At 42.4% G+C, this 20,624-nt stretch overlaps 1 protein-coding gene across 4 annotated transcripts in view; it reads right to left on the bottom strand.

Annotated features, from left to right (window-relative positions):
- Window positions 1-916: 916 nt before the first annotated feature.
- Window positions 917-20,624, bottom strand: part of VGLL4 (vestigial like family member 4) — a 100,882-nt gene continuing 81,174 nt past the window's right edge. For all 4 annotated transcript variants that reach the window (XM_033140779.1, XM_033140781.1, XM_033140778.1 and 1 more), the window contains 3 exons: window positions 13,819-14,041; window positions 5,492-5,615; window positions 917-3,927 (listed from right to left, as the gene is read on the bottom strand). In XM_033140779.1, the coding sequence (XP_032996670.1) occupies window positions 3,653-3,927; window positions 5,492-5,615; window positions 13,819-14,041 (622 nt within the window). In that variant the 3' untranslated portion in view covers window positions 917-3,652. The remainder of the gene's footprint in view (window positions 3,928-5,491; window positions 5,616-13,818; window positions 14,042-20,624) is intronic.

Here is a 20,624-nt window from a genome sequence, read left to right on the forward strand (position 1 = left end):
GACTGGCTTCCTTTTGTGGGTTTCACTTGTGGCCTGCATCTTTGTGGCTTGGATTTAAGGATTGGGGTAAGGTTGTTGTGAAGAGGAAAAAGTGTAGCAGGAAACCTTTTGTCACCTGGATCCCTGAAGCTTCCCATTTGGCAGAAGCTGCAAGAGCAAAGAAAGTATAGTCTGTGAATGAGGGTTGAGGGGAAGAATTGGCTATGGAGTGATTAAGAGAAAGCCATTTCAGTATTTGAAACGGTTCTGTTACATGGGATTGTCTGGCTGGAGAATGCGTTCTGTGAAGCACATATACAAAGCCACAGCTATCACAGCAGTTTCAAAAGGTGTTCAAATAAAAATAGAGGGGGTCACAGGTGGCTATCACTAGCAGTTGTGCATCTTTTGCTAATATGAGAAAGCATAAGATAAAATGATCTTTTTTGTTGCTTACATTGAACAAACATCTGATGAAGCTTTCCTCATTGCTAACACAATACTGTAATAGTAACTGTAAATCTCTATTGCAAGCACAACAGCTGGATACTGTTAAGAAGCTAGATCAGGCCTCCCCAGCCTGGTGGGCTCCAGATATGGGGGACCACAATTCCCATCATCCCTGACCATTGGCCATGCTAGTTTAGGTTGGTGGGAATTGTAATCCAAAACAGCTGGGGAAAGCTAATCTGCACCATTGTTAAGAAAGGGTTCTCCCCCCATTGTGTCCAGTATTCTGTGGAATGTTTAAATGAAGGCCCCCTAAATGTTCACAACCAGTGAACTAACACAAACCAGTACTGTGCAAGCAGAGGTACACTGTGTCCATCTTCGCTTGCTTAGGGATTATGACTTTTTAGCACAGAGTGGTGGTGGACATGTGAAATCTCTTGTGAGTTTTTATATTTATTTAAAAAAACACATGCTTACAAATATGTGAGATTTAAGAGCACTTTATTGTTCATTAAGGCTACTTTTAAGTACAAAAAAGATGGCCTGCCAAACCTTTTTTAAAAATCTCCAGGTGAAACAAGGCCACAAAAGAATGATATATTACAGATTTACAAACACGGAGAGCATTGTTCAAGCTGAACTGTAGATAATGTGGCTCTGTGAAAAAAACTTCATGTAACAGTGAGGTTACTCTCCCTCTGCCTCTTTCCACCCCAACCCCTTTGGCTTTCTCAGAGTAATTATGTTTCCCATAGAGTCTTTATTTCCAAATGATTATACAGAAGACAACACATCTCACTGAGCCTGTAATCCTAAACACAGTTACTTGGAAGTATGTTCCACCAAAATCAGCAGAGTTTACTTCCAAGTATTGTGTATTTAAGATGAGGCACCAATCTTTGCCCCACCACAAATCCATTTACCTATCACAGATAGGTAAACTTGATACTGTAAAATTGTGCTTAAACGAAATGTCAAAGGAGTTACATATCCCAGAGTCCATCTACAGTCATTAGTACTTTCCTGTTAGACCGCTCAGTAGCCTGTAGCAATAACACACTAGTGGCTATTAATTGCTAATGCAGTGTTCTCATAGAATAACTGTGTTCCTGCACTTTTACTGTATTACAGACATCTACAAACAAAAAAAGATCAACTTTTTTCTCCAAACAGACAAAAAGAGAGAGAATGATTACAGTAAAGAAAAGGGAAAAATTAAATAGCTACATATCATTAACAAATTAATTGTTCCTCAAAAAATACCTACAAATTTCTCTGTACATTCTTTACGCACAGCGTAATGATGGTCTTAAAGTTACCTATATAAAAAAGTGTGTTCTTTTTTCTCCAATTTCCTTACGGGGAGTAGGGTACCAAATGCCAAAGCAGACACAGAGCACTGGATACCCAGTATGAAGATAGTGAAATGGGTGGCAAGGGTCCTTTTCCTGCTTTTTCAAAAAAAATAAAAAAATAAAAATAGGCAGCCACACTTAATATGGAACAACAGAAACAAAACAGGTTATCTTATGGGTCTTGGCCACCTATGCATTTTTCATATTGAATAGCTTTACTATTTTAAACAAATGTAAAAGCCAGTATGGACCCAATACTGTAACACAGCCCAGAATACATCACATGCAGTTCTGTCTTTCACCTATTCATAAATTCTCAATACAGCCAGTCTTGTCAGGTAACCCAATATAAAAAGCCCTCGTTGTGACTGTACTGGGGATTGGTGGAATGTGTGGGTGTGGCTAAGGAGTGGGGTGGGCCACAATATTTAACAAAAAGCTGAGAAGCTCATTACTACTAACACAAGCCTGTTCTTTATGCCTGCCTCTATTACCTAGTTAGTGGCTATTAATATAGCAAATGAAATAAATGCAAGTAACACATTTATAACCGTGTTTTCTTTTTCTTTTTAAATGGAGGAATGTACTGGTGCCTTGGCCTAGGTTTATAAGCAGCCTCAAAAATAAGATTGTGAAAGGCAATCTTGTCCTGGTAAAAAATATTTAGCAAGATAGCAGTTTTCTCCAACTGGTAGCTTTCATAGATATTCTTTAGATTTTTGTAACTATGTATGAAGCAGATGGTGATGCAGATATAAAATCGTTCAGTAATGAATGAAACTATAGAATTCATGTACCCCACAGCATTGTATATATACTATAAACTGCTTAATTTGAGGCCTGACCTGAGGCTGTCCATGGTTGCTGGCTGCTACTAAAGTGAATATCAAATACAAATATCAGAGTACAACTGTACCAGCAGTAAGTCTATCTAGGACTGTTACTGAAAAATAAAAATAAAACTAGTTCTCAACGAAGGCTAATAAGTATTATATTTCTTACTGTCTATACATTAATAGATACCAGCTATTTTTTTCATAAAACATGCATCTTTAAGCACTATTGAACCCTCTGACCTCAGCTCTATTCTTACAAACTGCAGTGTTAAGAAACATTTAAAATGCCCATGAATCGGTCAATTATGCAGTCCAGTTGCAAGCATTAAGCATCTGAAATCTAATAGAGAGAAAGACCTATAACCTGTATGAGACTTCCCCTTCCTAAGCAAATTTTGCTTTCTTGCTTTAAAGAGAGACAGAAACATCATCTTTAGACTTTTTTTTCAAAGCAGTTTGCCCTCAGAATATAAGCATCGTGCACGAAGTTGCTATGCAACTCTAGACCTCCTCCAATAGTGCAAATCATACATGACAGTTCTTTTCAAGTATATACATACAAAGTTACTTCACAAGGGAAACAAAAGCAATGGAAGCAAAACCCAGACAAAATTCTACTCTCAAGAAGCTAACCAAAGCACACAGCATTTGGGTCAACCAACTGTACAGAATGGCTTTTAAAAAAGTTATTACTTTATTTTATTTTTGCCCATTAACTTCCTTCTGTGGTTTGTCTGTTTGTTTGTTTTTAAGGGGGGCAGCAGATTTGCATCAGAGGTTTCTTTGGTAACTGAGGCAGGAAAAAAAAAGAGTGCTACATCATAAAATTTATTTCTTAGTCAAATAGTTCCTGCTATCATCTTATAAGGGCACACGTATAAAAAAAAACCAAGCAAATAAACACAAAATGTGTTTGAAACTAATCTCTCATATCCTCCCTCCCAAACACTATTTCAATTTGAGCACTGCTCCAAGCTCAGTCAAACCATGCAAACTGATGTTTCAGATGAAGAAACTGTGGTCCTCTCTTCATGAGACTACAGAAGGGGAATGATTATGATTGACCATGTGGGAGGAAGGAGGAGAAGACGACTGCCCCCTTCTAGAGGCAGATTCGGGACTACTGGACACGCCATCCTTTGCAGCTTTGATCTGAAGCCACGTTTCTCCAAGTGCTTTGGTAAAGTGGTCATCGACTGATCCAGTGATGGATACAGAGTTTGTCACTGGCTCTGGCTCCTTGTAATTTTTGCCAAGGCTCCTGCGGAAGTGCTCTTCCACCACTGGATCACAGGCAGTGGTAGCTAAAGGGGGAAATGAAGTGGTGGGGAGAGAAAGACGAGTAAATAACCCATGCGAGCAAAAATACTTGGCAGTTTTTTCATGTAGTGACCTTTAAAAATGCAGGAAATGACATCCCTTTCAAATAAAGTCCTAACCTACCATTTCAAGTTAATATATTTGTAATACTTAATGCACCTGTTCTTTACAGATAAGTATCACACAGAAAAGAGGCTTCTAAAACAAGAGACTGGATATTTGAAAAGGAAAAAGGTTAATCCCATAGAGCTGTATATACCCTAGCACAAAGTGAACATTCCATCAGCACAAGGATTTCTGCTTATGCAATGGAACATCCTCCCACACCCTTTGTTCTAGGTGTTCCACCAACCCTCTGGAGAAAATGTGGGAAGGGCATGGGAAGTCCCATTGTGCAAACAAAAACTATTATGCTGCTGAATACTGCCCATCATTTCTTTTGCGCCAGTTGGAAGTGGATCCCCAATACAACAAGCTTTCTAATATGTTTGCTTCCTTTAAAACTCATTTGGGTACATGCAGTGGAGATATAAATTCTCATTCGCAAGAAAGAGCAAAACAAAAGAGATGCATTTATATTTGAAGCGGTTTTTGAAAAGGTGTACATGAAAACGGTTCTATTTCAATACGCGAGTTACAGTGCAACATGGCCAGCTACATTTTGCAGCTATGCAATACCTTTGTTTGCACACTTGCTGAAATGCCCTCCTGTAAAATTGTCGTATGAACACAATGTTGCTAATGTCAGAGAAAAAAAAAATGAAACCAGAAAATTATGTGGGTTTAAAAAATAGGAGAATGACATTTACTAAACCCAGTCCTTGTCCTCAGGTTTCTGTTCCCTGTTGTTCACTTTCTTCTAGAAAAAGTCATTATTTGCATGTTGTCTCTAATATATAATTTGTATCTGGCCCCTATATAAAACTGATACTGTCATATAATCTCAAATTCAAGGGTACCAGAGCAAATGAGTCACGTTTAGGTCCAGTTGAAATCAGTTGGGTAACTTAGGTCTCTCATTTCAGCAGTACATGACTGTGCATGACTAACCTGCTCTGGATGCAACCCAAGAGGAGACAAGGATGCTTCCCTACTTGTGTGTTTTATGCAAGAATACACTCTTAATTAGTTGAGCTAGCACTACAGTTCCATATTTAATGCTACAGAAGATAGCAACAGTAAGACCCACAATTGGATTTAAGAAAATATGCTCAAAACAATGTTGAAGCAACACCAGGTCTACATTTTCCAAGCACAAAAGTACAAAAAATGTAGCTGGGGGGAACCTTGATTTTTCTCCATCCGTTACATTTGCTCGTAAATTCTGGCATGAATCAAGCTTTCTGCTGCCAAAAGACAGGGAGGAAGATCCCAATAAAATTTCTATTCCAGCACACAATTACAGATTTAATTTGACCCTAGTATACCCTCTCCCTTTTATACCCGCTCTACTCTTAATTTGTTGCACATGTTAAAGAGTTATTTGATGGCCATATGAAGCTTTCAAGTCCTCAGAAGGAAAACTAGAGATCCAGCAACATTACTTACTGCTAGATGGTCTCCGGTAACTGGCTGGCATGGCAGTTCCACATCCACTGTGTGCGATCGGACAATGAGATAGATTACAGTTACGATTGATTGCAGAGGCACATGTGATTACAGATGGACGGTTCTGAGGGGCAGAGTAAAACACAATCAATAAGCACAGTTATGCCTCTAAGTAAAATGAAGAGTTGTTCATTTTTCCAGCAGAACAAGGCACACACACAAAATAAAATGGTAGCTGCTAGTGAGTATAAGCAGCAAAATGAGAAAGCCAAAAATATCTGGTATCAATAAACAGCTTTCTATTTAGTACAACACACAAAGTTCAAGCACACTAAATTTGGAAAGCACTCAATTAGCAGAAGAAGATCTGCAAATTCAAAATACTCCTGTAGTATGGGGATTAATGGCAGGACAACAGAAATGGATTTTGCAAGCCTTTATGTTCACCAAGGGATTTAGGATGGAATTCAGTGTAGTGCCAAGAGTATGCACACAGCAACAGGGTGCATTCACACAACAGGAATTCCCCCTAACCTGTTCTTCCATTTCCCCCAGCCCCCCAGAGCAGATTTAGGGGATAGGGAAAACCTTGTATCACAAGTGGACCTCATTCCGTGCATGCAACAACTTAGTTGAATCTCGTCCTTCTATTTCAAGCCCTGAAAGATAAGCACCCACTATCTATTACGCAATGCTCTAAAGACCTTAACACGCTTGCCACATTTGAACACTTTATAAGCATCAACTTATTTTGGCTACCTGCTTGGACATTGGGAGGGCATATACCAAGCCATATGTGTAGACTAAGATGGATGTATTGATGGTTGTTGTATTGTGAGCTAAACTGGGGAGGTTTCCTGCTTTTCCTGATTCTTTTCTCTGTTTTTTTTAATAAATTTGCAATAAAAACAATTTAAAACTTCTATATATCCACCAGGAAGGTGAAAGAAAGAGGATGGGGGGGAAATTATGCAACCATGTTCGGATATAAAGCATGAAGAATCTGCATGTTGTTTTGGGGCTGTAGATAGTGCATGTCACTAAGTGTGAAATGGGCTTATCACAAAGATGGCTGGCAGTAATTGCTGTGACTTCAGCTGCTGCTGCTAATGCAGAACTGGTACTGGGCACAACCATGATCAGCCAGTTCACACAATAAACCTACGCACAACATCTGTATACCCCAAAGAAGGTTGCAAGACCACTCACTGAAAGGGGGGGGGAATTCTTTTTTTTAAATAAGCTTTCTTAATCAATCTTCTTATGTTACAATATTAAACAAAAATATATTACCGTACATTGTTTCATATTTCTCATTATACATACATTATTCTGTACACTTTTACATCTCAAAATATAAAAAGAATTAAAAAAACACAAAAAACCACCAAGAACAATAACCACCCAACTTAAAAAGACAAAAACTAAAACAAAACAACAAATTTTCTTCAATCACATAAATAACCTAAACATAATGGACTTCCTATCAAACCCAACTGTATATTGCAGCCATACAAATGAATGTACTTCAACTTACTATATTTTTTCTTTATATATCTCTAATACATTCTAATATCAACAAGTACCTATACTACAATTTATCATGCTCTTTCTGCCTCCAAGGTTACTCAAATGCTGGCATAGCTAATGTATCTTTACTATATTTCTGGACATATAATTTATATCTATCCCATTTTCCCTGAAATTTTTGTTTGGAATCACCTCTCAGACTACAGTGGTACCTCTGGTTATGTACTTAATTCGTTCCGGAGGTCCGTTCTTAACCTGAAACTGTTCTTAACCTGAAGCACCACTTTAGCTAATGGGGCCTCCCGCTGCTGCTGCGCCGCCAGAGCACGATTTCTGTTCTTATCCTGAAGCAAAGTTCTTAACCTGAAGCGTTATTTCTGGATTAGCGGAGTATGTAACCTGAAGCGTATGTAACCCGAGGTACCACTGTATTAGTCAACTGAGCCATTTTGGCAAACTCTTGCAATTTATTCTGCCACTCTATGGAAGGGGGGGGGGGATTCGATGTATGAACTGGTCCTACATGAGACAGAGAGAGAGAAGAAGGAGGTCTTCTCAAAGACCTTCCCCAAGGTCCACCCCTCCCTTTCTCTTGCCTGCCATCCTCACCACAAGCAGAGATGAACGCTCAAACCAGACAACTGCCCTAGTGGCACAAACTGTAGCTAGTCCAAAGCCATAACTTAAGAACTATGCTGCCTAAGGTCAAAACAGAAGGAGACAAAAGAACTTGGCTGCTGCTAATACTAGCAACCCCATGTCAGTCTATTCCCCCTTTTTGGGATCTAGTTCTACTTTGGCTGGCAAGTACAAGCAAGCACAGTAAAGGATGTCTGGACACCTGTAAGTAGGAACATGCATTGCTGTTTTTGGTGACAGCCACGTATTCTCCGTATGGTGTACTTCCTCCCCTGATCATAAGCAGGGGTAGCCTTGCCATCTACCAACGTGGAATGATCTGCTTCACCTGGCACCATTAAGTGAGGAGATAGGGGGTGGCACAAATTAGTATTAGTGGGTTCAGCAAGGCTGGCAATGTTCTTCAAATACAAAGAGCATCTCTATGGCCAAAGAACGCCAAAATGCAAACTTTCATTGCAAAAAAATATAAATTTCATTTAGTAATTTTTGTTCTGTAAAATTTTATCCATTCTTTCTAGTTTGGCCAGGTTTATAAAAGAAATGCAAATTTTCCTGGCAATAAAAATATAAATTTTGCTTATATTTTGTTATGTTAAAAATTATCCATTCTTTCTATTTTGGCCAGGTTTAGAAAAGAAAATTAACTAACAATCAAATAACTGATGTTATACATTCAACTAAGACTCAATAGTGAATTATATTTGAATATCTAAAAGTGTGACACTGAATTTGCTTTTTTCTTCTTTAGTAATGTAATCAATTTTTTAGGGAACCTTTGGTATCTATGCTACTAATTACTTCTACAAGTTTAATTTTAGAGAAAATGTGCTAATTTAAAAATCATTGGTAAAGTAGTACTATAAAATAACAGTTGTAACAATATGTTAAAGGTAAGTAAAAAAATTAACAGTTTTAGACTTAGTCCCATAAGTAGTAGCAGTTGCCAGGACATTACCACATTCACCTCTACAGTCATACCCCGGGTTGGGCACGCTCCGTGTTGCACACATTCAGATTGTGTACTCCGCTAACCCAGAAGTGCAACACAGAGCACAGACACTTCTGCACATGTCCGTGCGGTCCACGCATGCGCAGAAGCGTTCTGCACAGTTCGTGAATGCACAGAAGCATGAAAGCGCCGTCCGGGTTGCGCACTGTTCGGGGTGCAGACGGCACCCCGGAACGAATTCAGTGCGCAACCTGAGCTACCACTGTACATAGCTCCAGCCTTATGTTAGATATTGTGATATACTGAAATATCACAATATTTAACTGATTATATATTGTGATGTTGAAAACCAGATTAACGCCCAGCCCTACACCCTTGCACATAGTAGGTTTGGGAACTGACACTTGGAACCTGCAAGGGATGGTCAGTAGCACAGCTCTCATTAGTTGCTACATGTGTTGACCCAGAGCTGTCAACTCAACCAGTGACGCAGGAAAAGTAGAACGCTTCGGTAGACAGAACGCTTAGGTAGATTAAGAACATTAATTCATCATCAACTGGAGTTAACCACACCTTTTCAAAGCAGATCATATGTATTTTATGGGTTTATTTTACAACCCTATGGCAAACAGAGCTCGAGACACTCCAAAGAGCAATGAGCTGACATGGAACTTGAACCCAGGACCAAATTCAAGACTATCACCTGGAGAGTCCTGGTTCGCTGAGATTAGTTTAGAAGCCTGCTCAAAAGGGGCCAAGCCTTTCATCCTTTATGTGCTTTAGCCGCAAAAAACTCACATGACATAGGAACCAGCAGAGAGATTTCATTGTTTAACAAAAGTTCAGTCAAAGCACCCTAAGAAGAGATTATATTTGACTGCAAGATCAAAGATAGTCAGGCTTCAGCAATCTAAAAACAAAAGCGACAGGTTGCTGCTGTTTGTTCTGCTTCTATGGAGAACAAAGCCATTTGCATCTTCCTGAACCAATAGCAAATTCAAACATGCCTAGGATACTTATTACCAAAGGAAAGAGAGGAACAGTGAGGAATATTTAGTCCCACTGATTTAATCCTTTTTATTCTTCACAATGACTAGGTACAGTGTACCCTATATATAGGCGAATGAATAGAAAACAGCCCAATTACATTTGTAATAGGAACTACGTGGATTGAGTTGACCTGGCTGCTTCCTCTGCAGGGTTGTGGATCTTGCTGGTATGAAAAGCACTTCTCCATGACTCCAGTAAAGAGGAGAGGGCATTGGCATGGTAGCTTTGGTAACGTATGATTACACTTGTGGACACCCTCCTTTCACCATGTACAGACAACACCATTGAAATGAATGGAAGCAATGCAAAAGAGCTGCTTGCCAACCTTTTTCTCTCTATTAAAAAAAACATGATTAACATAATATCGGCAAGCAGCATCCAATTTCAGACAAGAGTTCAATCACGTTCCAAATACAACAAAACGTCTAACCATCTGGCCATAACCTCCCAAGTATAATCCAGTAAAAACAGTTCCCAATGTACTTTTAGAGTGACAGAGCTGGCTGCCAAGCTGAGAAACAATAGTAAGACTTATCAAAGAGCCGTAATGTCGTCAATGGGAGCCTCTCCCTTCCTTGTCTGTCATCAGAACCAGCTACAGAGAGGCAGTGGTGTATGCAGAACAGCAAGAGCTGGGCTCGTACAATGGATTATACAAAATAATACACCAAATGAAAACGCAACGCAGGGCAGAGTACAGATCACATCCCAGATATATACATACAGTATATAAGGATTTCAGAGCAACTATGAAGTGCCAAATAAAAGTGTTAAAGAAACACTTAAGAATGCTGAGTGAGAAGTTCTCCAAACTTTTTTTTTTAATTCCCGAACTTCCAAGAGGAATGCTTGTGTGATTATGCTTGTAGTAAATCAGCTGAATACATTAGCAAGCATGTCTGCGCTATCATCCTAGTTCACATAGGTTGCAATTGCCAATATGCCATTTGCTTTATAAACTATCATGCTTCTGGACTTCCGGCGAGGTCGCCATCACGGGCGGTCGTGGGTTGCCTCGGCAGCGAGGCGACCCATCCAGCCCGGGGGTTGGAGCCCCGCCACCGCTACGCGGGGCTCCGGTGAGGCGCGGGAAGAGCGTCCCGCGCCTCGGGCTCCCCGGCGGGCCCGCTAGGCTACGCACCCTTCCCTCGTTCCCCCTGTAAAGGGGGAGTGGGGGTGAAGGGAGCGCGGAGCCGGGCCATTAGGGGAAATGCCCCAACCGGGCGGAAAAGCGGCGAGTACTGGCCGTGATGAGCGACGACGTTCTCCCTGAGAGATGAAAGGAAAAGAAGCCCGGAGGTCGTGAGTACTTGATTGGATTAACTGCTGAGCTTAAAGACTTAACGATCCGGGAGGCTTTAGATAAAGGAAGTCTGCATCCCTCCCTTCGGTGGCAAGAAAATAACGGTTTGTGATACTGTTGCTACTGGATGGCTACATTGTCAAGATTTTTTTTCATAAGTGAGACTTTATAGATCTCCCTTTGGGGAGGAAGAGGATGGAGAATATTCCTTTTGAAAGTTTTGGTCTTTGCGCCCCAGTTTCAGAGAAAATGGCTGCGAAAACTCTGAACCGAAGTGGAAAATTACTGCTATAAGATGGATAACATTGAAATAGAAACTGAAATTTGATACCTATGCCCGTCCTCACCATGTTGGCCTTTGTTTTTGAAATTGTTTTGAACTCTGGACTAACTGATGAAGAAAGGATTATTACATTGAAACTGGAACTGCTTAATCAGAAATTGAAGGTTTTGAGTGGGGATATGAAGAAAAATCTACTTCCCACAGAGGAGACCTTTCAGATATTCGATACTATGGAAGAGAGCCTTGGCAAAGAGCTGAAGGAGATGATTGAAAAACTGAGAGAGACGGCATGGCGACTCCCGGAAAAAGAAACGTCCTTCGGTGGTGGCAGCCCGGGGACGGCGAGGAATGTTATATCCAGCCCCCGAGGTGAGAGCTCGGGAGCGAAGGGCAAGAAATTAAGATATTTACAAATAGAAGAAGAATGCAGCATTGAATGGGAGAAGCCGAAAGAAGATGAACAGTGTATCCGGATGCTCGATGCAAGGACTGTTGGGGACTGTGTCTGGTTCTGTGGACTTACAAGAAAAGAGGACAATTCGAGGAGTGGTTCCGGTGAAAGATGGAGAAGGACATTGGATAGAGGGGGGATAGGGTGAAGTGTGTTAAGTGCAGAATATTAATGCTTTGTTATGGTAATCTGAAATCGGAGGGTTAAGACATTAAGTTTTATTTTAATTTTTAACAAGAAAAGGGATATTTTGAACTTTTTTGTAATTAGCAGCAGTTTAAGGGAAAGAAGAATAGCTTAGATCTGATATAAGAATAATTTGTTAAGATATAAAGTTATGTTATTAAGTATTATGGATTAAGATGATTTATTCATTTAAGATGATTGTTTAGATTTGAATTTCTTTTTGAAATGAATTCAATTTTTTGAGAGATGAAGTTATTAAAGTAGAATTTGGTTTGGGAACCGAAGGAGAGAAGGCAGGGGAAGTCAACTGTAAAGATTCGAAACTAGAATTTTTTCTGTATGTGTGTAAAAAAGAAGAAGAATCGTGGTTATGTCTGTTTTTGTTTTGTATAAATGTGGGTGGGTGATGGTATTATTTGTTATGGAAAATACCAATAAATTCTCTATAAAAAAAATATAAACTATCATGCTTCTTCCCATGTATCTAAGAGTAAAACAGGAGGGGAGCAGTGTGGGAAGAACAGCTTGGCACAAAACTAAGTTGACAGAAAGGAAGTATAAACAAGGAAGACTGTTTTATCTTTATTCGGTAGGAATTTTCCTAAAGGAATTTAAAAATTTAAAAATATAAAATATATATTTTAAAGCACAAACAGCCGTCCAGGCCTTCAGAGGAAAATACTGGTGCTTGCCCCACATATCCTGCTTACTTGACACTAACACAGGAAGTCCAAGAGAGGGAAGTCATCATAACCTCCAGGTAGAGGCTGGGAAAGCTGAGTTCTCAGTCAGCAGAAGGAAGGAAAAATAGTGTCTGGGGCTCTCTACACATCTGATACATAGGCTAGAGACTGCTCACTGTTCAAAAGCTTTTTGCTCTGGGTCAAGGTCAGGTTTCCAGTTATCTCTGTCTCTCCATATTAAAGAGCAGCAAGTCACACCAGACCTTTTGCCCCAAAAGGTCATATCACATCCCTCTCACAGTTTATTCCCAGAGAACAATGGATATTTTCCAAGGCTCACGTTATAGCCAGATCTTAAAAAACTTGCTATAGAAGATAAGTATCTAAGAGCCTTTGAAGTCCCCCCCCCCCCTAATAATCCATGAGAAACTAATACTGGCAAACTTTAATTCAAATACTGTACATAGATGGGAGCTCTTAAGTTGTTTGAAATTATGTGAGGAAAGGGTTCCTTCCAATAAACACATCTTCCAACTCATTGAAGTAAAATATGCTGGGACTTTTCTATGAGCTGAAAGGCACACACGTGTGAGGTTTGAAAGTCGTTGTTTCTTACTTTTTTGAATGTGAGGTCTTTCTATAATGGAATTTCCGCACCTTAAACTTGCAGTGGTGCAATCCAGAATCTGTTTTTATCTCCTTATCACTTTTGAAAGATACAAATCTCCTGCAAATGAGGATCTGTTGCTTTCAGCCAGCTCCTGAGAACTGGCTGATTCCGGAGGCAGCAGCGGCTACAACTTAGCCTGGTCCTTTTTTGATCTCCAAGACTGAAGGGAATGCAACAGGGAGCCTCTTCGGCTGTCCAAAGGCAGCCCTCTGACTTCAACAGAGTTGGACAGGAGGAAATATGTATGAATGATTTTCTACTTGCTCTCAAGCTATATTACTTATTGGGACATGCTGGATCAGATTGCTCAGAAATTTATTGATATGTTGATGTTGTTTCAATCGCCCTTGAATCACCTTATGGTCAGGGTGACTTACAATCATTAAAACATTTGTGACATTTTAATCTGCATTTATGTGCTCACAGGAAGAGGAACTAGGCAATGATGTTGGCAAAGACAAAAGAACACAACCAAGTTGAGAAAAAAAGTAGTTGTTAAATACATAGACACAGTCACACACACACACACACACACAGAGAGAGAGAGAGAGAGAGAAATCATGGAGAACAGCATAAGTACCTGCTGCCGTTCCACTGACGTCATTGTAGGAGTGATGCTAACAGACCGGGTAGCATCCATGCTGTTTTTGGTCAGTGCTAGAGGTTGATCCATGGGTAAGCTTGGGATTGAGGCATATATGTGGTTGGTATGAAGGCTCATTGTTGGTGCAGCAGCCCGTTCTATTGGACTGCGACTCCTGTCTCTGTGCTCTTTTCGATAATCCCCATTGGCAGCCTTCATTCTAAGAGAAAAACAGACAAGGCCATTATTCAAGCCTGACACATTTAATTCACTCATGAAGAAGAAGAAGAATTTTTTTAGCATGCTATTGTTTATCCATTGTCTTTACTCAAGCACGTGAGCAAGCACACACACACAATTCAACAGCTGAACTGACACTTGGCATGAACAATAGTTTCTGTTTGTTGTTTCTTTTTAAAAAAAGGGGGGGTGATCACTTGTTAACCACTGTTAGCTGTTTGGACAAGCTGCAGAGAAAAATAATAATCAATTGACCTTGCTCAGTCAACGTCCTCATCATAACATACATTTTACACCCCCATTTTATGAACAGACGTTCTGTTTTACTATTGATAAATAGCGATCAAAACGCATTAAATGTCAAGCTTCATTTGATTCTAGTCACTCACGTTTTTGTTAATAACAAAGAACATTTTGTTAAAACCTACTGTTTTCCATCGCCCCTTAAAAGCAGTGGCATTTTTCACTGAGTATTGGAATCCTTGGCAGCCTGATCCAGCATGCACACTGGCAAGCAAAGCAAGTGAGAAAGTATGGGTGTGCACACACAGAGAGAGCAGTAGATAGGGCTGGAAATGAAGTCAAGGAATTGCTACACAATAGAGCTGTAGCGGCTTCCTTCTCCAACATTTTCCAGCCACCAGCAAAAGGAGATCCAGCTTTCCCAGGCCCCATCCCTGGTGTCCCAGTGTCTGTGTCAATACAGAGTACAGGCTGATCTGGGTGCATTTCTTGGGAGTAACAGTGTTATAGTCCTGTTGCTCCTTAAAGACTAACAAATTAATTCTAGCATAAGTTTGCATGGATCACAGTCCACTTCCTCAGATGCATGAAGTGAAGTGTAATCCTAAACTGGAAGGTGAAGGTGGTTTCTTGGGGGGGGGGGCAGGTGTTAAATGTATGGAAGTGAGGTAAAGGAAATGAAATGCCAAAAGAATGATTCACAACAGTTACTTAAAAGCAAAAAAAAATACAGTGATCAATTAACAAGCCAACAGTGGTGACAACAAAGACATCTGGGCAGTGGTAAACTAGTTAATATATGGTGTGATAAAAATATCCAGAATTGAATGGCCTGATAAACTGCAATTTAGTAGGGTCATGTCAGAGTTTCCCTTTGAAGTTCATTTGTTCAACATCCACCTTAAGATCAGTTCCAGAGTGCCTTGGTAAGTTGAAATGTTTTACTACTGCTTTCTGGATACTGCCATTTCTGATGTTATATTTGTTGTTTTGCATAGAGATTGCCCTGTTTGTCCTGCAGAATGCCAAAGAGTTGTTGTTTGGCAGATGATGTCCTATATCACAGTGAAAGGTGAGCAGGTGAATGAACCACTGATGCTGTAGAGGTCCTATAATATGGGGACAAAGTTAGCATCTCATTTTTATTTTTTTTGCAGGATTTGGTCCCTATGTTTGTGTCTTTGTTATGTAGTCTGTTGTTGCTGGCAAAGCCTTTTTGTGACGGTACTCATTGGCCCGGGGCAGCCATTTTGTGCTGACACCCACAGCACTGTTATCAAAATATGAATACTGGTGGCAACTCATTTTAGCAACCCCACAAAAAGCAAGTAGATACCTACAACTGAAGTCCTATGGAATAGAAATATTATTGTCCAAGATGGGCTGTTGTTCACTGATAATATATTTGAGTAGCTTGGCTGGGAACTACAGGGGACAATGAATGGTATTCTGTCATTTTCCCTTCTAAATCTGTCATCCAGTAGATTATTCCTAGTTACCATTCTGGGGCCCAAATTATGCTGCACAAAAAGGGGTGCTTGTGGGAAAAGCACTCATCACAGAACTGCATCCCACAGCAACAAATGCAGGTAGAGAGAACAGACACATTTTCAAATGCCTGCTTTTCATACTTTTAGGTGTACACTTGCAAAATATTGAACGTGCAACTAAAGAACACAGCATGGGGCTGTGAACAGTGGATTTCACTCCCCAGTCACAAAACAATGATGGAATATTACTGCTGCCAAACCTGGATATAGTAAAGCTACTTCCACAGAAGGACACACTGTGTTTATTTCTCCAGTCTTACGAAGTCATTTTGCAGTTAATTTATTTCAGCAGTTCTGCTCAAACTATATATATATATATATATATATATATATATATATATATATATATATATAGCTTTTCAGTGAGATACTAATTGCATGTTGTAACTGCTCTTAAATAAAAAAGGTTTGTTTACAAAATATTAGTGCAGTTGGCACACAATCTTTGTAAACACAGGCAATTCCTTGAAATAAATGCTAGCTATACAAAAAAGGGTCCCTTATAATTTGCTGACTTCAACAGAGTAAAACAGACCGATAATTAACAGTTATCAAAATTACTGTGTGTTGTTGTTGTTAAGGATTTAAAATGTCAAATCATGCTTTCATTCCTGCTCTTCTCTGAAATGTACAAAGAAAACAAGTATCTCCATGAGATTGTGAGTGTGCATCATGTGGAGGGGTTTGGAGCAGCCTTCACCACTTGAGATATTCCCTTTATAAATGGCAGCTTTGTCCTTTGTGAGGGCATTTTGGGCTAACTTACTGATGTCTTGCATTTTGCATGGAGACTTACCAGTACATGCAGGCCTGCACAATCAGCTCACTGGCTGCCACCTCCAGAGCTGTTCCCAACTGTTCTCTACCTGTGATTCCTGTTCTGCAGTGGGTTGGATTAAAAAATGACCCTTGGAGTCCCTTCCAACTCTAAATTCCGTGGTACATTAGAAGTAAAAACAAAAACCCCAACTACAGGATGTTGCAATGAAAGCAGTTAAAGAAGCAAAGGCAATTATGCCACCAGAGGTAATTTGTTTAAAGAAAGGAAGATATATCTTGCAACCTTCCTTAAGTCTAGGGATGTATGTGATTTTATAATGAGCTGTATGCATCCTATTGGAAAATGTGAACATGTTGTATGTACAGCAGCCCAAGCAGAAACATTTTGCTGCCATGCACTGCTAGTTGGCAACAGCAGCATTCTGCATAACCTAATATCTTTACACAATATCATAGTTTGTGCTGAATTAAATTATTAAAAAACTTCTTCCACTACCACACCAAGAATGAGATAAAACTGCCAGCAACTTAAAACCGTTCTTCCCTAACTCTATCTATCTATCTATCTATCTATCTATCTATCTATCTGTCAGGAACCCCCCCCCAGGGCTGCTGGAGAAAGCGAAAGAGCATTATAATTACCGAGATCCTCCTAAATTATATTCCAGCGGGGAGAGTTCTCAAGGCGAAGATTCCTCCTCCTCCTCCTCCCCCCTGCATTCCTCAAGTGGTGAGACGCCAGCAGAAGCAGGAAGGAGGGGTAGAGGCGAGACGATGAAGCAGCCTTATGGCCGGGGGGAAGGCTGGGGGGAGGATCAGATTCCCACGCCCAGAAGCAGGGAAGGGAGGGGTCCACATCGGATCCCACGCTGGTTTTGCTGGGCAAGGAACAGGAAGTAGTTATTCCTGGGATCTGTCTAGTCAGGAATGGACGTGTTTCTTTTGCTCTCACTGTACATTTTTTGAGCACAATAAAGAACTTAGCTTAGAAGTTCCTGTGTCTTGGCTTCACTCATGAACAGCCACTGAACGTCGTTACAGCATCCCAGGAATCCCTGCTGGCTGTTTGTGAGAGGTTTTATTTTCTTTTCCCCTTTGCCTCTTATCTTTTGGCTGCTACCGGCAGACGATGAGCACGGACGAGCAGGGGATGGCAGAGGCGGCCCAGCAGATTGCAGCATTGCAGAAACGAGTGGGGGATTTGGAAGCCTATGCAGTGAAGGTTAACGCCCGACTGGAAGAGAGGGAGAACCAGCTGGCAGCGCTCCAGCAGAGGAATGGTGAGCTACAGACCCATGCCGATAGGCTCAGCGCGCGTCTGGAGGAACACAGGCAGCTGAGCCAGGGGGGGCAGAAGGCACCGGTTGGCCGTAAGTTGGGGGCGCTGGTGAGCAAGTTTGGTGGGGACCCCGGGAATTACTTGAATTTTAAGACTGAGATAAAGTATGCCCTGAAGCTGCAGGAGGCGGAGTTCACCAATGACGGGGAGAAAGTTGCATTTGTGATTTCTCACCTGGAGGCGGAGGCCAGGGCGTGGATCAGGCCTTTAATTGCATCAGAGGATGCTGCTCTGCAGGACCTTACACAGTTTTTTGATGCTATGGATGCGATGTTCACATCCTCGGTCGAGAAAGATGTGGCCAGGCAGGAGCTGCTAGCGCTCAAGCAGGGAGCCATGACCGTGAGAGCTTATTGGTCAAAATTCTCAATGCTCTGCCATACCTTGCATTGGGACTTATCATCCGAACAGAGCCAAGCCTTATTTGAAGCGGGGCTCAATGAGGAAGTGAAGGACGAGTTGGCACGTTGTCCTAAGCCGAAGGACATGAATGAACTGATGCGGAGCGCTCTCTCCGTGGGCGTGAGGCTGGAGGAGAGGGCGCGTTTGAAGGGATCGCACAGGGCGGAGCGTTTCTTAAGCAACCGTATTCCAGGCAGTTCCGGCCATGCGCCCAGAGTACAGCAGCCAGAGCCGATGGAGATTGGGGGGGGCGCCTGTGAAGCCTTCCCAGGGGCCTGGAGCGGGGCGCAAGGCTGAAGGCAAGGCGCCTCGGACGGGTCTCAAATGCTATGTCTGCTCCCAAACGGGGCATTTTGCGAGATCATGCCCGCAGAGGAGGGGGTGGCAGGGCATGGCAGGAACCGTTCAGCCTGAGGGGGAGAAGGTGGAACCACAGGGAAACGAGGCAGCCTGGCTGGAGAAAGGAGGGGCCAGCAGCCAGGCGGAACGGAAGTGAAGGTGCCCCGGCCAGAAGCGCCCAAGCCCAGCATTGTGGTTAAGGTGACGCTAGAGCTTCCCAACGGTCACCCCGTGGAGGTGGAAGCCTTAATTGACTCAGGTGCCAGTGCAGATTTTTTCAGCAGAGACTTTGCCTTGGAGCATCAGTTGCATCTGCTTCCATTAGACTTTCCGTTGCAGGTGACGACCATCGATGGAAGGAAGTTGTTGGGAGGGGAAATTGCCCATCAAACCCCTCCAATGCGCATGAAAATAGGGAGGCATGAGGAAGTAATCGCTTTTAATGTCACCACCTTAGCAGGGCCGCCCATTGTACTGGGCATGAGCTGGCTCAACCAGCATGACCCGGTGGTGGCCTGGCACCAGAGGTCACTAACTTTCGGATCAGCACATTGCATGGGGCATTGTCTGGGTGGAAGGAGTGACTACAATGGCAAGGTGTTGGCAGCAGCGGTCCAGATGTGTGGGGGTGGAGTACTGCCTGAAATCTACGCAGAATTCGCGGAGGTGTTCAGTGAGAAGGAGGCCGATCGGCTACCACCCCACAGGCCCTACGACTGCCAGATCAACCTGGTGCCGGGAGCAAGGTTGCCCACGGGGAAGCTCTATGCCATGTCGGATCAGGAGATGGATGAGCTCAAGGAGTTCATTGACAAGAACCTGAGACGAGGGTTCATACGGGAGTCCCGGGCAGTAGGAGGAAGTCCTGTGTTCTTCGTGGACAAGAAAGACACCACCCATAAGAGACTGGTGGTGGATTATAGATTTTTGAATTCCTTGACGCAACCCCTCACATTCCCAATGCCCCGCATCGACGACTTGTTGACGAGAGTGCGCGAGGGCAAGATTTTCACTAAGTTGGACTTACGCGGAGCGTATAATCTGATACGAGTGCGAGAGGGGGACGAGTGGAAGACTACCATGTTTACCCCCCTGGGCAGCTATGAGTATTTAGTTATGCCCTTCGGTTTGCAAGCGGGAAGCCCCTGCTTCCAGGCCTTCATGCATCACGTGCTGGGTCCTCTCCTCTACAGGAACTGTGTTTGCTATTTGGACGACGTCCTGATCTACTCGAGGAACGAGGAGGAGCACGTGCGTCACGTCAGGGCGGTGTTGGAGAAGCTGCGGGAGCATAGGCTGTACGTCAAGCTCGAGAAATGCCAGTTTCACACCAGAGAAGTGGACTTCCTGGGTTATCGTTTAACCGACAAGGGGTTGGCCATGGACGGCGAGAAGGTGAAGGCGGTGCTGGAGTGGAAGAGCCCTAGGAACAAGAAGGATGTGCAGCGGTTCCTTGGGTTCAGCAATTTCTACCGCAAGTTCATTCCCAACTTTGCCAAGGTGGCGGGGCCCATAACGGACTGTTTGAGTGGCAAGAAGAAGTTCGTCTGGTCGGAGGCGGCCCAAAAGGCGTTTGAGCGTTTGAAGAGGGTGTTTGCGTCGGAGGAGCAGCTGGTGCACGTGAACACGCACGCTCCACTCAGGGTGGAGACAGATGCCTCTGACCGCGCAATTGGTGCCGTGCTTTTGCAGCAAGACAAGGCCGGTGATTGGAGACCGTGCGCTTTCTTCTCGAGAAAGTTGAACAAGTCTGAGCGCAATTACACAGTGTGGGACAAGGAGCTGCTTGCCATTTATGCGGCCTTCAAACAGTGGAGGCACTTTCTGGTAGGGGCCACGCACCAGATACAGGTCTGCACAGACCACAAGAACTTGGAGTACTGGCGCACGGCTAGGGTGCTCAACCAGCG

The sequence above is a fragment of the Lacerta agilis genome, chromosome 2 (genome assembly GCF_009819535.1).
Source record: "Lacerta agilis isolate rLacAgi1 chromosome 2, rLacAgi1.pri, whole genome shotgun sequence".
Taxonomy (NCBI): Eukaryota; Metazoa; Chordata; class Lepidosauria; order Squamata; family Lacertidae; genus Lacerta; species Lacerta agilis.